Genomic DNA, 17,769 nt, shown 5'->3' with positions numbered 1-17,769 from the left:
ATCTTTGCCAGTGGGCAGAGCTTGGGTGAGGGGCAGAGTGAGTTGGCTTTGCTGAATCAAACCCCTCCTCCAGGACGTGGAGAGAGGAGACATCAGTGACATCGTGCTCAGGGAGCCCCGCCTTTCTCTCCACCTCTTGTTTTTTACAGGTGGGCAGAGTTTAGGATTTGGAGAGGAGAGGTTTGGCTCTGCTGCATCAAATTCCTCCCAAGGGCTGAGGGGAGTGGCATCATGTTTTGTCACATGGAAGGCCAACTCTACCCCCAGGCTTGAAGACCCTGTTTTATTCTCCACACCTACCTTAGCAGTTTTAATTTGCAACTCCAAAGCTCCTTGGCTTTGCACAGTTGTTTAACTCGTTTCTCCGGTTTTTCACTATCTTTTTTTGGGCTATCAATTGTTGCTCCATCTTGAGGCCAGCCATTGTTTCAGCCTACAAGGCAATGTGCAACTCAGTCAGCTCTTTCTGTTGCTGGTCCCCTACGTATTTCTTTCTGAGTTCAGCCTCCACCCATGTGGATACCAGGCCTTGTCCCTTAGGATGATTTTTTTTTTCCCCTTCTTTTGCCAAAGTTTAAATTTTCTCTACAACCAGGTGCAGATTTTGCCAGTTTTTCTGAGGCCACATCTCTCTGCCTGGGTCAGGACAAGCTTCAAAAATTTCCAAACTCTACAACTGGAGGGCCGGACAGATCAGGCTTTACGTAGAATCCCATTATGTTTCTGCCTGAGAATGTCACTTAGGACCAAAAATTAACTTTTCTTTTATTCTGTGATGAACAGTTACCTCCAAAATGTACCTCTTTGTCAACCCAGGAATATTGTGCCAACCACTCCATTTAAAATGTAAGGCCCCAAACAACTTGCTCAATGAGGTTTTGAAAAGGGTTTACAGTTGTTCATGTACTCCGAATTGGATGCATGGGAGAAATACTGATATTCAAGAGGTCAAAACAACAGAAAGAACTTCACTGGCAACTTTAGAAAATCAAAGAACTTGGGCAAAAGTTTTACTGTAGTAACATTCAGTCAGCATAAAACACTTCTCCAAGCGTTGACTTGGCCCATTCAACTTAGTAAACACTAAGCCTGTTTGATTTTAATTTATTCAGAAATTCTGAGAAGAGATAATTATAAGAAGGAGAAAGAGGGAAAGACAGAAGAGATATAGAAGAGCCCGCATATAGCTGCTAACTCCTGGGTTCTGGTGGAGTTCAGGTAGAACTTCCCTGAGGAGGTAGGGTGTAGTACCTTGTGCTCGGCCTTAAATACCCCAGCTCTTGCCCCCCCTCCGGGTGGAACTTGTGGTCATTTGGCCACTGAGGAGTTGGGCTAATTGCCTCCGCTGTGCTGGTGATTGGCAGCTCTGTTGGGATGCAGGCTCTAGGGGGCTGGGGTGTGCAGAGCAGGGCAAGGCACAACCTGCCCCTTCCCTCAACACACAGGCACCCTAAAGTGTCTCGGGGCATCAGTCTTTTTAGTCCTCGCAATGGGATTACAGGATGCCTTTGCCTGAAGCAAAATTAAAGGTCAAGAAGGTTTTGCTTCCACTTGTAATCCTTTTTCTAGAGTCTTTCAGGCTTGTGGTGAGATTTTTAGGTGGACAGTGGTAGAATGCTGGCTGCTCATACTGTGCTCTCACTATGTCAGGACTTAACTGCTCGCATCAGATAATTCTATCTGAGAGGTGTACTTCAGCTAGCAACATTGAAGCATAGTAATGAACAAAGCTGTTTGCACCATATATTTTAAGGAAAAGAAAGACTATATTTGTAAATAATTGAGGCCTCTTAGTGTGTTTATGTGGGGAAGTATACAAGTGCTAAAAGCTGGGGTATAAAGCAGGGTTCTGAATACCAGATTTTAAAAGAAAACTGGTCGTTACAGAAAGAAAAATATTACAGTATATCAATTACTTTGACTGCTGTCACATGTAGAATTATAAGAACAGTTTTGCTAAAATAAAACTTCTTATTTAGTCTTGCTTTTGGTTGATGTAAAATGGTTATGGAAATTTCAAGTGATCTTATACTAGTTTAGGGATAGGAGAAGAAAATCTAAGTGATAAATTACATGCAGATAGGAATTAAATCTCATTAAAACATAGCCCTGCCAGTATTTAAATAACGGTCAGAACATGCAGAGTTTTCTTGCAAATGGATTTAAAGAGCATACGAATCTTCCTTGCCATAGCTGGAGAAAGCCGTTTGCTAGTTTAAGAGATAGTTAATCCAGATTTTTAAATAGCCTGAGCTCCTCACATGAGTAAGCCTCTGTGGAAAGCACCTGCAAAAGTATTCAAAATTATTCTACTGCCCAGCTGTATGTTCTGCTGACTGATGCTGTTTGTTATGGTAAGAAAGGCAGACCTGTAACTGCAGGTGGTTAATGTCTTCTTGTGTATTGTTCAGTTCACAGTCTGGGTTCATCACCATGTAAACTGACAAAGAGGAACGTATGATGCATTGTTATATTTTATTAGTGTGGTGCTGATTTACTGTGGTACATCTTAGAAAACTTGAAACTGGATTTGTCTTTGATCCATCAGGAATTTGGGGTAACAATTATCATTAATCTAGTATTCCCTCAGTACTAACAGAAAGTCATTGCATCTGAAACTCTTTATTTTGCAAGTAGACAGCTATTAAAAATACATTAATAATACACAGTGTCTGTAAAATGCTTTTTTAAAAGATTTGAAACATCTTCCTTTTATGGCAAAACCATAGGATTTCTTGAAACTACTTGCAAAAGAATTACAGTGAAATTAGTCTTGATACAGTCTTCTTAACAATAGGTGCTTGCAAGAAGAGCTACCCTCTGTGTTGTCATGAGGCAGAGTATTGTTTGGTATGTTGATTGCCTATTCATTGTGTCTCCCAGAGGATGCTTGAGTTAATTACCTAATGCCTGACCACCAGTCCAGTTTCTTTACCAGATCAGAAACATGGATATTAATCTCAGTCACATAGAGATACTGTAGGACTAAAACATACAACACAAGCAGATCCCAAAGAACAGTGGGATTTGACTCACAAGCAAGCACTGCGCATATGGACAGAGAATTAACTGGCACTGGGTTTTATTTGAAAGTCTCCTAGGTATTGACTTGCAGATGGATGGGTGGATGAATGCTGTAATGGATGAAGGTCACATATAGGACTCTGCTTCCAACCTGTCTTGCTCTTCTGGCACACCACACCTTAAACCTGTAATAGCAGTAGCTGTTTCTCCCGTCATTAGGGGTTTGTATTTTCATTTTTTGTTTCTAGGCTTGTCTGAGTTCTTATGACTTCTAGATAAACCTTCAGGATTTAGTATCCAGGTATTATGTGTATGGCGTCACCAGTCTTGTTATTTTAAAAGCTAGTTTGCTATTGAAAGTAATGCTTGCAAGTTGATTTTCCTAATAACAGGATCTGATGCTCTTCCTGAGTAAGACTTTGACTTCTTCAGGTTTTGTCTGTAAGGAAGTGATCTTTGTTGATTCTAGCAACACAGTTTGTAGCATTGTGTCTCCACAAATCCAAATCCACTGCAATAACTGTAAAATTGCTGTGTTATTTAACCATACTTTTTTCTTCCATGTGAAGTTTTTGCATATATTTTAACTTGTGGACAGTAAGGACATGTTGTTGATGTGTGTTAAAAACATGTTTATATCCATATAACTTTAGCTATCAAAAGAAAGGAATTGGTTTACAAAGTCCCATGTTCTGATTTGTAAAACTGTTTCCTGTCAAAAGCAGTTTCTATCTCACTATGTTAAGCCTAATTCTGTGCTCTTCTGCCAGAGTTCAAGGTAGGTTCTTAATCTTTTCTACTTATCTAAGTCCACAACATGCTCCAGATTACAGTTGATATTCTTCTAGTGCAGCAGGTAAAGTTTGTGACCATGTTTTATCTGCGCAATGTCACATATTATTTTTTTAGCTTATCTTTATTAAAATAAGCTCTGGTAGCAGCAAAATTAATCCGGTTAGCAGTTAAATTAAATGAACTGTTGCTCTCAGTCACTTCGTGTTTACAGTTCATGCAGGATAAGAACAAAATTTTTGTTGGTCCCCAAGTAAAGATTAAAATCTGTGGCTTCAGAATCCCTCTGCTCCAACCCCCTTCAGGGAAAGAAAACCCTTGCCACCTTGAAATAATTGAAGACCTCAGAAGTGTCTGAAGCATACTGAAGAAGCTGGGGTCTTGAGGGGACGGAGAGAATGTAGAAAGGATGTAATGCTGCCATGATAGATAAATGGGCAAGAAAAGCTTGGGGGTATTGGCCAGTGAGAGTGGAATCCATGTCTCTTGGGGCAGTGGGAAGAGCAGCTGCAAAGATGTGATTTAAGTACAGCTCAAAAAGCATCTTGCATCTGCTTCTAGACTGGAAAATGGGGGGTGGTGTGAGGGTGTGTGTTAATCTCTGTGTTTGCTACCTAATCACTGGACAATTAGGCTTTCTCATATAGAATGAATGGGATCGGTTATGGGCATCTCTGTCATAAATTCAAAGTTAATTCAAACATTTGAATAGAAGTCAAGGCCACTTGAAGCCCTTTAAGGACTCAATCTATTGTTCTGGCCTTTTCACACATAGGTAGTAATTTTCTCCTCAAAAATTCCATGTTGTTTCTAGCTGGGTACATAGGAGCTGTTTTTCTGTAAATTGCTTTTGTTGCAGTATGATTTATGTCCAAAAATAAAATTCTACAACAAATATATTACTTTTTTTTTTTTTAATGTACTGCTGCTACAGTAATTTTAAAGAAAAGTTTAAGGAAAGATTGATTGGTAGATGTATGCCAGTGCTACTTTAAATTGGATCCTTTTGGCTTTTTGTGGGGGTTTGTTGAGTTTTTTTGGGGGAATTTTTGTTTATTTTGGTGATTTAGGGTTTAGGAGTTTTTGTGTGTGCCTGGTTGTTTGGTGGGTTCTTGTATTTTGTAGGTTTTGGGGGGTTTTTTTAGGGGTCATCTTTATTCTTTCTTCAAATACTGTTTCTCCTCCGGCAGTAGGGGCTATGGGGCAGAGGTGGCAGGAGCAGCTCCCAGCAGCTGCTATCTTTCTGCGCCCATGATGGTCCACGGGAGGTTGGGTGTTCTTGTAGGAAGCAGTAACAGACCCTAAAGTTCACAAAGTGCAGTTAAGGGTAAAAAATTCAGTTCAGTGTGTTTTGTTTGCTTGTTTTGGAGATAGAAAAAAAATGAGCAATGAAAAAAAATTGTGATAAAGCTCCTGTGGAAATGCTGTAGAGACTTTGTGTAAGGACTAAATCTGTTTGATCTATCTTTCCATGTTCTGTATAATTTTTTAAAAATAGCCTTTTTTCTGACGCTAAAAACATGATCTTTCAAGATAGTGTACTGGTTTGTTTCTCTAAAGATAATTATCAAATTATTTTGAGAAGTTTCAAATTAAAAGGCTTAATGAACAGGTCTCTATGAGTTATAAAATCCAGTCACTAAAATGCAGTACAAATGAAACATGAGTTGGAATGAGATTCTGTTTCAGAGTTTATTTTCAGAGAGACTATGAGGGAGGAGATTCTGAAATTTGTTTCTAACCTGCTGGAAATGCATGGATTAATATGTCTGAATGTGTTTTAGTAGGTTCTTCTCAGCCCGCACTCTAATAATAAATTTTTTGTGTATTATCTCCAACAGGAAACAGTCCTCAAGATAGCCCTAGGAATTTCTCTCCCAGTGCCTCAGCCCACTTTTCTTTTGCACGAAGGTAAGATGTTGTTTGTAGTGCTCAACACACATTTTGCATAGAGGAAATGTTGTTGGACCCAGATACAAAAGATGATTACAAATACATCTGTCAGGTCTATCACTTAGAATAATATGTATTAGCTCACTTGTGTAAACGTCAGCAGCAGCAAATTACCAAATGTGTGATGCAATGTGAGTGAATCTTTTTGAATTTAAAAAAAATAGATTAATTACTTAATTGTAATAAATCCTTTCAGACATTAACTTATTATCTGCTGAGATGTGGGGAAATTTTTAACTACTTGAAGTGTTCTTCTTACATTTTTTTTTAAACAATGTAAGAAGCGCATTCTTTGTAAGACCACACTACCAGAGGTCCTGAGTTCAGGGTGTGATTTTACTGACAGCAGCAGTACCATTACCATACCTCAAATACATGTCCTTGACCTGTTTCACTATCTGTACCACTGAGACAATCAACATTGTCACAGGAGTGTTGTGAGCATTAATTAATGTTAATAGAATTGTTGAAGATCTAAAGTGAATCTATGCAATAAATTATTATTAAATGAACCATAACCAAAGTTGATAGCATGTCATGGGAGACTGCCTGTTCTTGCCAGTATGGTTCCCTATCACATAACACCTTGTCAGCCTCCTTCAGATAGTATGTTCATTAACTCTTGAGTCTGTGAAGGTAGGCAGTTTATATACAAAAAATGAAATCGGAATGCTTGTATAGTGTCAGGCATGTAGCTGTTAGGTTTGCAGTGAGATATAAATTGCCTCTCAGTTACTTTATTTTGGGAGACCAGTAAAGTAGCACACACAAGTTCTCAAAAATAAGTGCAAGGAAATGGCTTAATTTTTTTTTAAAGATGTGAAGGGATGAGTACTTGTGTATTTTTTTAATCTGAATCAAATTCATCTGTGATAGAAGATCTTGTCAATCTTTTTAATAGCTTGTGATAATACTTTTTTAATCAACACCTTAAAAAAGCTGAGTATTTCTTTCAAATCTACTTCCTCTTGATAGTTTCCCTTTTGTCAGGGATGCTACCTCTTCGGAGCTTACATTTGTTTGTGAGCATATTTTTAGAAAGATGCATTAAATCCAGAAATAAGTTATAATGGAAAAAGCAGATGTGAAGGATCGAGCAAGCATTGCTTAGAAATACAGCAGTCAGGAAATAGTTTTCCTTCCCCACCCATAATCAACAGAAAGTTTAAAACATTATACTTTTTCAAACTTTAAAATTCAGACTTAATGAAAAAAAGGATTTGTTTACCAATGTTTCATTTGGATTTTGACCTCTCTAGAGCCCTGTAATGAGCTCTAAATAGATTCTCTAACTGAAAGAAATTTCTCTGATTTAAAAATACCTTGCCATTTCAGTGAGATTCAGAGAACATTTAGTGCAATTTCATGAGAGGACTGGTTTTGTTCTGTGTTTATATTGAAAATTATTGATGACAATGAAGTTTAAAACTGCATTAATGTAAATTTTTCTTACTAATTTGGTATGTCTGTTGTGGTTGTTTTCACATACCCAGTGATAGGATGAATTTTCATAGTAAAATGTGTGGAAAATGAGAGCAGACTTCTGACTTTATGCATTTTCTGTTACATTTTCTAAATTTAATGGATAGACAAAGGAAGGGAAGGACAAGTCTCTGTGTGTGTATGATAGAGCAGGTTGAAGGATCGGGGCAAGGTGGTAGAGGTGTATAAGATACTCCTTTTTCATCCACTGCCACCCTGTCAGTGGGGATACCAGAAAGCTGGGAAAATGTGAGGAAGGGAGAGAGAGGCAAAGGAAATAGTTTGAAGCCTCCTGGGAAGCTGCTTTCCAGTGTAGCCACTTCTCATCAGGTGCTAGCCGTGCTGTGCAGTGGCCACAGCAAAGGGAGCTGTGTTGGGGAGGTGGCCCTCTTCTGTGGACCAGCCAATGAACAGGGCTGGAGGCAGCCTTCCCCAGCTCCTTGGAACCAAGCTGGAGGGTCACCTTCCTCTGTCCATACCTGGTGGGGTGTGAGTGCCCAGGAATAGCCTGTGCCTCTGGAAGTCACCACTTCTGCGGTACATACAAGTCCAGCATCTACAATCCCTTGTGTAGGTGACGGACTCTGCTTTCCAGAGCTGCTGGGAAGTGAGTAAAACCATACTCTAGGACAGAGACAAGTGGTGTATCCGAGTCCAGAGGAAAATGCTGTAGGGGCTTGCACCCCTGTTTTTCCCATAATCCCTTATGGATGCATCCTGTTCTCCCACCCTTGCCTCCTACGTAACTTCGTGTGATAGCCTGTCCCCATCCTCCCTGTGTGATGCAGGAACCCTGTTCACTAGGACTTACTCAATAAGGAAGTACTTTATCTCTCACAGATTCAGGATACATGGGTCACACCCATGTTTAAATACTGTCCTACGTTCTTGTTTCAACTGTGAACATCTTTAGCTTGCACAGCTAAGCAAAATGAGGACAAAACTACTTTTGGAATGGTGCATTCGTCTGGAGGTATCTGTTACATACCTGAGTGAAGAGGAGAAGGGAAAGGAATGAATTAAGAACGAGATTATGGCAGTGTTAGAAGTTTTTTCCAGAGTTCAGTATTTGATACCATCAGCAGTCTCTAGCACATGTGCTTTTCATGTTTTAATACTAACAATGTACTGAGTTTCTTTTCTCAGACTTTATGTATACAAAGTCCCAGGGCTTTGATTGTACTTTGTGGATGAATAAATGGATATATTGGATAGAAGTATGGGCTATTTAGACATTTAGCTTGAAGGAAGGAACCTCTTAAACCTCTGCATCAACAGGTTTAGGATTCCTGATTTGACATGACTTAAGTCCTTCAAAATTACACTTCAATTAGTCTTCATTTCTTCAGAATTACACTTTTTGTGTTAGTCAGACTTGAGAGATGATCTTTGTACTAGCAGTAAAACACATCTTTAATTCTCCTTTCACCACTCTCATACTGTTTGATAATAAAAACTTGTCCTGTTTTGTTATTTATATATTATTTTGCACTTTTTTAAACATGTTTGATTCAATTCAACTGCAGTCATGGGCATCGAAATGACAGGTAAATTCTACCTTTTCAAAAATCCAAACACTTCTCTCATAGTTGGTTTTTAGTTTAACACTTCGAACATTCAAGTTCGTGTTGTCTTTGTGTAGATCACCTCCGAGAGTAAAGAACATAAATTGTGTTTTGGTTATAATTTGTATATTTATTTTTTTTATTCTGAGTGAGCATGATTTTTTTCTTTTGTTTTTCCTGATTTGCATATATAACATTGAACGGGTTTGGTTTTACCTGATCATTAGCCTGCTAGTTTGCTGCTGTCCTGTACCGATGCCACTGAAGAATGCACTACCCTTGTATATCAAGCAAACTGTAATGGTTATTCTGTGGCTCAGAGCGTTGTGTTTTGCATTTGTTCACAAATTTTTTAATTTGCTTCTCATTAATTTTCATCTGACGCACCTAAAAATTGTGAACTTCCTGTGGTCCCTTTCTGTGTGTATTAGTTAGACATCAATTCTGTGAAGCTGTTCATTCACTTTGTGGTTGTTTCATCTCACAGATTCTTAACTAGAAAAACACAATAAAAGTAATCTGTAAGCCTAACTCTTTCCTGGTGAATGCTTGTTTATTGTGGTCCCCGTGAAAGTATACTGTTTATTAAACCCCCTGTTTGTATCATGCCTTTGGAATGCAGTTTTACACAGTAATACTTGCGCAGATGTTTCTGCATTAGGATTCTGCAGAGTTCCTTTGACTAACCTCCATTCCATAACTTTCAGGACTGATGGTCGCCGCTGGTCTTTGGCTTCTCTCCCTTCTTCTGGCTATGGTACAAATACACCCAGCTCAACTGTTTCTGTGAGTATCCATTTTGCTGCGCTCATAGATATCTTTTGCATGCTTTAGCTTCTCAAATGTAGCATGCTTCTCTTACGAGAGGACAATGCAGGTGGTGTTATCATTGATAGACTTGGAACTAATGTGATAGGAAACTGCTTTACTTCACTGAAGTAAAAGAAAACTTTATGCAATATGTACTTTGTTTAGAGATACTTTCTGGCAGTGAATAATGTTTAACTGCCCGCTTTTGATCTGCTTTATTTTAGCCATATGGTGTTAGGTATCAAGTCTTAAGTGAGGCTGCTTTGATAACAAGAAGAAAGAGAAACTGTCTGTGACATGATTCATCTGTCCTGGGTTAGACTGCTGTCTTAGGGTGGGATTAATCACACGTTTGCCTTTTCCTTTGGCAATTGTGAGACATTAGTGCGTGATAGTAGGTTAGACACCTACCTAGCATTTTAGATGGCTGTAATCAGAATAGAAGAATCCTTTGGAACACGTAATAGCATAAGTCTAATTTACTAACTTTTACCTCTGGACCAACTGTTTTGATGTGATTGTGGTGGTTTAAAAAAACAGCTGAGAATTAAACTCCAAAGAAGCTTTCCCCATTACCCCAATCCCACTCTGGTGAGAGAGGGATAAAGGCAGAGACTGTCGGGTGAGATAACAGTGTACTGAAAACCAGGAGCTAAGGAATAAGAAATGCTAAGGAATAAGAAATAATGGCAGCAATATTAATAACAAAAGTTACAAAAGAGAAGATGCTTTACACAGAAAAGGTGTTCAGCACCTCAACTCAGTTCTGTGTGGCTGCTGAGAAAAAGACAAGATGGCAGTTGCTCACTATGGCTCCCGTTCCCCATTACTGAGGCCGAGACAAAAAACAGCGAGGGACAAACTCCCAGGAAAGCTGGATTGTCCATGTTGCACTGTCCACTGCCAGACCACTGGGCTCAGCTGTGGTTGTGAGTATTCAGCTGGGCTCAGCTCAGCTCCACTCAAGTTCACCTCTGCTGCTTTGTTCCCTGCAGTCGCTTCCTGCACCAGTGCTGTGTGTGCCTGTGCTTGGAATTGTGTTCTTCCCGAGGGATGGGAAGGGATGGGCAGCAGTGGGAGAAGGACAAAGACTGCAGTGCTGGTCCTGTCTTCCCCTAGAGAGAAACAGAACAAAATTATACACTTCTGGTGTGGACTTGCCCTTTTCTTCCCTCTGAAATTACGGCCCCAGTGATGATGTGAGTGGTATAGAATAGCAACACATGGCTCTAAGCTGGGCTCCCTCTCTGCAGCCAGGACAGTGACCTTGTGTCAGCCCTCCTGCAATACATGTGCATCTGACTCCTGTGCCACAGCAGTGCCTGAGATCCTGCTCCAGGGCTTCGGAGCTGGGCAGTGGGAGAAATACCAGCCCCTACTGTGTGCATCATGCACATCTCTATACTGGAGAGGAAGGATTGTCTCATGTTACGGCCTGGTAAAAGCTCTTGGTTATGATAGTCACACCTGAGAGGCTGTGGAGATAGAGCTGTGGAGGAAGCCTGTTTCGAAACAGCAAGTAGTTGACATTTTGACTGTTAGAGATATCTACTGCAGTAAAAGGCTTGGTCTGTGTAGATCCAAATATGGTTCTGAAGGTATTTACCTTGTTTTTTTACCTTTCATGAATGACACGTTAAAGGTGTCATTGGATATCACTGTATGGGTGATACCTGATTATTTTAAGCTGTTTCTTTTACAATTAAAGTAGACATTCTCTTCCCGTGGGTTTGTTCGGTTTATCTAATGAAACAATCGAGTTCCACATTCTGTGCAATGATGAAATGGGATCATTTTGTATTATGATCAACTCTTATTTTATTTTTGTCCACAAAGACTTCTGGAAGGACAATTCTGTCTATCCTAAACCGTGTTGAGCAATTTCATTTATCTTAAGAACTTTTCCTCTAAAGCCCTAATTCTGACATCTGCTTTCTTTTTTCTGTAGATGTTAGTTTTGCCAAGTAAATTCCTTGGCTTCATATTAATTCCCTGACTATTTTTCCATAGGACATGTTTGTATACCTCTTACTGGAACTAGATCAAATAGCTGTGCTCTTCACCTAAAATATATTGACATAAAGGAGTTTATATCAGATAAAAGTAATTGCCATAGAAACACTGTCATTGTTATAAGAAACAGGCTTGTACTAGAAAGGAGATTAAAAGCTGTGTCACAAACAGATCAAAACACAGTTTTAATTTTCTGTCCATAATAATTTCCTTGATATCTTCAGTTTTAAAATGGTAATTCTAATTCATATACTTTTTTTCCCCACTTAAGTCCACTAGCTACTGTAGACATCTGGAATGTGGACCAGTTTTGTACAGTATTTGCATACTCTGTCCATACATTTATGGACTTAGATGTCTTCTATAATAGACCATTGTTGACTTATCCTGTGATTTTTCCTGACTAGAATGTATAAATATTAAAATAGGTGTCTTCCCTAGCACTGAATAAAAAGTTTCTTACTTGTGGAAATAAACCCATTTTTCCAATAAATACATTTGAACTTTGTTGAAGAAAGCAGCAGTAGAGAATTCATGCCATCAAAATCTGTGGTGTCCCACCCTTAAGAGTAAGGGAGCACCCAGGATTGTAAACACTTGTGGTCGAAAGAAATGACAAAAGTCAGATGATCCACAAAATCTCACTGTTTTACTAGTAAATTACACACTTGGCATAGAAATCGGTATGTTAGTCCCTGACCTGCTGTATAAGCACATGTTGGTGGGTTTTGGATAAAGGGGTAGGGTGAAAAGCAAGGGAGAAGGAAAGAAAAAGAAAAAAAAAAGGTGGGAAGAAGAGGTCACCAGTCCTGGTTCCAGTGTCAGTCCAACTGGTGGGATATCCAGGGTCCTGGGAGTGCCCTGAGCTTGCAAGGGGGGTACCATTTTGTAGATAAGCTGACCCCCCCCGAAGGTGGGTTTCTCACTTAATATGTAAATTAGTTATCTCTCACAGTTCATTCTTCATGTCTTTCTGGAAACGGCTCAGAGGGCTTTGGGGGTCTTCGGTGGTCTTATTACCATCCCACAGTCCATGCCTGCTTCTCCACCTCATTCCTGTGTTTGTGCTGTACTGAGTTGTGTTTATATCCAGGAGCTAGAATAAGGACATTTGTCCCAGAAAAGTGCTGTCCTACCTCTGGCCCTTTGTCCATCACACCTTGTTCTTTCTCACAGCATGTTATTGCCAACAGTCCTTGGCTGTTGTTGCCTACAAGTCTTTGGCTGGCACCACAGCCACCCTGCTGCTGGTGTTTGAGACAAACACATTAGCCCCTTATCTTCTCAGCTTCTACAGTATCTCATGGTTGGTTTTGTGTTCTGTTTTGCCCAAGAATTTGCTACTACTGATCAGCTGTGCAAAAGCACTTGGACAGCTTTTGAATTCTAAATCTAGCTACTATTTCTTCACTTCTTAGTAGAGATGTTTTTCACTTTTTTCTTTTACCCACTGGATGATATATGTGAATCACGAAAACCAAAACTAGGAGTGTACCCATCTAATTGGTTTCATGTACTTTTTCAGAATCTCAAAGAGCTAGCACAGTTCAGCCTCCTCCTCCACATTATTACTAATTCTTAGAGGCAGTGAGAGACCAGTTCATGCAACACCCTAAATGTACATATGGAACACTCCCTTTTCAGTGATGGGTAAATAAAATTTGCTTTAATCCAGACGCGCATCAACCAGGGAGCAGAAAGAGTTTTCACACATTACAATAGAGCATAACCTTGGTCTTTACAAGCAACTGAAAGTCAAAGCAGGGGCTGAAGTGTCTGTAGTTACCACAGTTAGGCTGAGGTGAGTATAGCTCACTATTTCTTGTTAGCCTGGTTTTTTTGTTTGTTTGTTTTTTAATATTGAAAGTGGTGAGATGGATGGAATTACCTATTTCATGGAAACTCGTGGGTTTAGAAGTGGTGCAAGTACCACATATACCAGCTCTCAGATCAACATAAAAATTAAATTAAAATGCTTTCTGCTAGATTATTCAGCTGAAAAGTATCTCTTGTTGTGTCTTATTCTAGCACAGTCGGATCAAATCTTTCCAGTTAAAAGATGCAGTTGAGATGATTGTGTCTTATAGGAGACCAAACCTATTCAAATCTGCATTTCTGTGTCAGAAGAACAATTTCTGTTCTGAAAATGATCATTTCCACAATGCACTATGGTTGAACATATTAAAAAGATACTAACTCATGTGTGATTTTTGGAGCATTAATTCTAGGATACCAGGAGAACTACTTTTTTAAAGAATTTTTCTGTGAGAATTTGGATTTGTGCTGAAATCAGAATTTAGATCACAAAAAAAAATGTACTTTGTGCCTGTGATGGTCCTGGTATAACTGAGCATTGTTAGCATTAGGAAGATCTTTGCTTTAATCCTGTTTGATCTAAACTCCGTGACACCTTATATGAGCAAGAGTAGGATATGAGTTATTTTCCCACTCATCTTTCCATAATCCCCTGAAACTGAAGTGGTAGAGAATGATTTTATAGGAATAGCCAACTGTGGTACTCTCTATTGCGAAATTCTGCTGTCCTAGAGTATCTTTCAATTTACAAAACATGGCTGTAGGAAATATGCTGTGAGGTTGACTGCAGCTAGCTGCTATGGTGTGAGATAAGAAAGAACTTAGCTGTGCTGTATGCTGAATTATGCATGGTAATGTGCTGGGGCAGAATTCCATGCATGAGTTACAAGTTACTACCTATCATGTGAACTGTGGTAAATTCTTGGTGTGCATGCCTCTTAGCCCGCAGCAAAGCAACGTAACAGGCTTGCTAACTTCAGCTTGTTCTGATGTGGTGCAGCATTCCCATGTACACCAGTCCTTCTTAGCTTTTCTGCCAGTGGATTTTCTTCTTTTTCGCTTTGAGGAGATGACTTCATGAGATCTAGTGTGATAAGAAAGCTTTTCTTGAGCTTCTGAAAGTTAGGATATTAGCCTTTACCACGCAAGTTGCCCGGAGATTAAAAAGACTTCCTAGTTTCTGTGCTTACCAGCCTGGATATTATCTGCTGACCTTAGCAATGCAGGGGCAATATTTGTACAGTACAAAAGTTTATTGATTTCCCTCACTAGAAATGATGTAGCAAAGAAACTCTTACTGCGTTTGCTTCCATTAAAAGAACACTCAGGAAGGGGCCTTTGTGTTCAATATGAGAAGTCAGATAAGCAGTATATGTGCACATATAAATTGTGCACATATAAATTGATATATGCACATATAAATTGATACACAGAAGAAATTCATTTTATTGAGCAATCTAGCTGGAGACTGAAGAGCTCTAGAAAAATACCCAAGTATTTCAACTTCTTCCTTTGTGTGTGTAAAAGACAGGAAATGTCTGCATGGTACCAAGCAGCTTTGTACAGTTAGACAAAAATTTTTATTAATCCAACTGACTTGGAAACTAGTTCTGCTACCAGAAACAGTAGAGCATTTCCCTGTCTATGTTTGTCAGTGCACATTAGCAAGGCTGGTTGTTAGTGCTTTGAGCTATGTACGTGTTCTTTAAAAAGGGTATCAGATCCAGGCTCACGGAAGTAGTTTCAAAGTTTACCTCCAGCCATCCAGCATGCTTCAGGTAGACCTGCATAAAAAAACGTAAAATAGGATATTACAGTCTTTTGCACTTCTTCATGTAATGAAATCTTGCAAGGGTAGTCTATGCTGGTAGCACTTCCGATTTCATACCAGTTTTATACTAAGGGGATTGTTTGAGTGTAATTCCATTCACTTCTTGTCAGACATATAACCTGACAGAAGCCTGTCTTGATAAATGTATTGAGTCCTCTCACTTTATTTTCAATGTACAGTTTTTTGTAAGAGATTAGCATATTGATTTTTTTCCAGCAAGATTTTATATATTGTATAATTTTATTTTAAAGAGGATTAGTAATGTCTTAAATATGAATAATGAAGTATCTTTGTTATGAAGATTTACAATTGGCATTTTGACAGTAAGTTGTACTTTGCAGTTACCATACTGAGGCTGTCCTACTCCAGTAATTAATTTTCATTAATAATTAATTAAAATGGAGCAGAGTCCATTTTAGCTATTCTTATGTATTGTTGACATCAGATGTCACCTTTGCCTTAGGAAATTTAAATTTTTGATATCCAATGTGTCTTTCCTCTGGAACTGAAATGATCCTTCTTTTTTAATATTTACTCTACACTGAGCTCATGAGTTTGAGACTAATTACTTATTTTCTTCCTTAAATAGGTAGTCAGGCATGAGAAACAGTAACTATAATTTTTAAATTAAATTACTTTATTCAGGAGCACTGAATATGGTCTTGAAAATGTTTTTGTCACTCTGATGGAAGCTTGTATTCTGCTGTTGTAGTCATCCTGCTCATCCCAAGAGAAGCTGCACCAGTTACCATACCAACCGACGCCTGATGAGCTACATTTTTTGTCTAAACATTTCTGTACCACTGAGAGCATTGCCAGTGATAACAGATGCAGGACCACTGCAATGCGCCCTCGGTCCCGAAGTCTCAGGTGAGTTTGTGTATCTAAAAATGGGTTTGAACTAAATTCATGCATTGTGGGGAGCATCATGGCATTCTTTGGCATGTTTACTGGTTTTGAAATGGCTGAAGCATAGTACAATGAGTATGTAACTGAGATTGAATTAAGAATAGTCATTTTAAATACTTGCTCTGGTTTTGATTGTGGCTTACTTCAGTGGTAAATACTGCTAAGATAGGTCGTAATGTGAAGGCAACTAACCTGCAGAGACCTAGTTTTGATGGCCTAGTCATTAATAATCTAATTGTGGTGTACCCTTTCTAAATCTATGTACCTGCTCTGTCCTCAGTAGATTAACCTGTGAATCTCTGTAACAGAGTGTCTGTATCAATTCAAGGACTCACCGCTGTGATACCTTGAGACAAAGTTTAGTGTTCAGTTTTGACCTTGAAGAAAGCCAGAAGCCAGATATAGAATCATAGAATGATTTAAATTGGAAGGAACCTTAAAGATCATCTCATGTCAATCTCTCTGCCGTGGGCAGGGACCCTTCCAATAGACCAGGTTGCTCAGAGCCCCATCCAGCCTGGCCCTAAATACTTCCAGGGATGGGGCATCCACAACTTCTCTGGGTAACCTATTCCAATATCTCACCACCCCTACAGTAAAGAATGTCTTCCTCATATCTAATCTAAACATGCTCTCTTTCAGTTCCAAGTCTTTTCCTCTCACTACACATCCTTGTAAAAGTCCCTCTGCTACTTTCTTTGTAGCTCCTCTTGTGTCTTATACCCCCTACAATACCTTGTAGGTACTGGAAGGCTGCTGTGAGGTTTCCCTAAAGTGTTCTCTTCTCCCGGATAAACAACCCCAACTCTTTCGGCCTGTCATCATAGGAGAGGCCTTAAATCCCTCTGGTCATCTTTGTGGTTGTGTTCTGGACTTGCTCCAGCATGTCCATGTTTTTCCTGTGTTGAGGACTCCAGAGGCTGGACACAAAACTTTACGTGGTGTCTCATGAGAACAGAATGGAGGAGAATCACCTCCTGACCGTTCATTTTCTCATGCATCTGGGATTTAGTTAGCTTCATGGGCTGTGAGTGCACATTGCCAGGTCTTGTGAAACTTCACCCACCAACACCCCCAAGTCCTTTTCTTCAGGGCTGCTCCAAATCTGTTCTTTGCCCAGCATGTATCTATGTTTGGATTGTCCCAGTCTGAGTGCAGGACCTTGCACATAGCCTTGTTGAACTTCATGAGCTTTGCACAGGCCCACGTCTCAATCTCCTCCCCATCTGCAGGTCTCTCTAGATGCCATCCCTTCCCTCCAGTGTGATGACTGCCCCAGTCAGTCTGGTGTTGTCAGGGAGCCTGCTGAGATGTGCTCTATCCCGCTGTCCATGTTTCTGACAAACATGTTACAGAGTGTGAGTCCCAGTACTGACCCCTGAGGAATGCCACTTGTCACTGGCCTCCACTTGGACATTGAACTGTTCAGAACTGTTTGAGTGTGACCATCCAGCCAACTGCTTATCCACCCAGTGGTCTGTCCATCAATTCCATGTCTCTCCTGTTTATAGACAAGGGTGTCATGGAACAGTGCCAAATGCTTTACACTAGTCTAGGCAGGTGACCTCAGTCTCC

At 39.6% G+C, this 17,769-nt stretch overlaps 1 protein-coding gene across 10 annotated transcripts in view; it reads left to right on the top strand.

The window, feature by feature from the left end:
* MAST4 (microtubule associated serine/threonine kinase family member 4) overlaps window positions 1–17,769 on the top strand; it is a 232,727-nt gene that overhangs the window by 154,072 nt on the left and 60,886 nt on the right. For 7 of the 10 annotated variants that reach the window (XM_085042887.1, XM_085042884.1, XM_085042893.1 and 4 more), the window contains 4 exons: window positions 5,658–5,727; window positions 8,778–8,798; window positions 9,524–9,602; window positions 15,998–16,155. In XM_085042887.1, the coding sequence (XP_084899013.1) occupies window positions 5,658–5,727; window positions 8,778–8,798; window positions 9,524–9,602; window positions 15,998–16,155 (328 nt within the window). The remainder of the gene's footprint in view (window positions 1–5,657; window positions 5,728–8,777; window positions 8,799–9,523; window positions 9,603–15,997; window positions 16,156–17,769) is intronic. The other 3 variants (XM_085042888.1, XM_085042885.1, XM_085042892.1) reach the window with 1 other exon arrangement.

Source organism: Lichenostomus cassidix, chromosome Z (assembly GCF_008360975.1).
Source record: "Lichenostomus cassidix isolate B80296 chromosome Z, HeHo_3.0, whole genome shotgun sequence".
Lineage (NCBI taxonomy): Eukaryota > Metazoa > Chordata > Aves > Passeriformes > Meliphagidae > Lichenostomus > Lichenostomus cassidix.
This window is presented reverse-complemented; position numbering and strand designations above follow the sequence as displayed.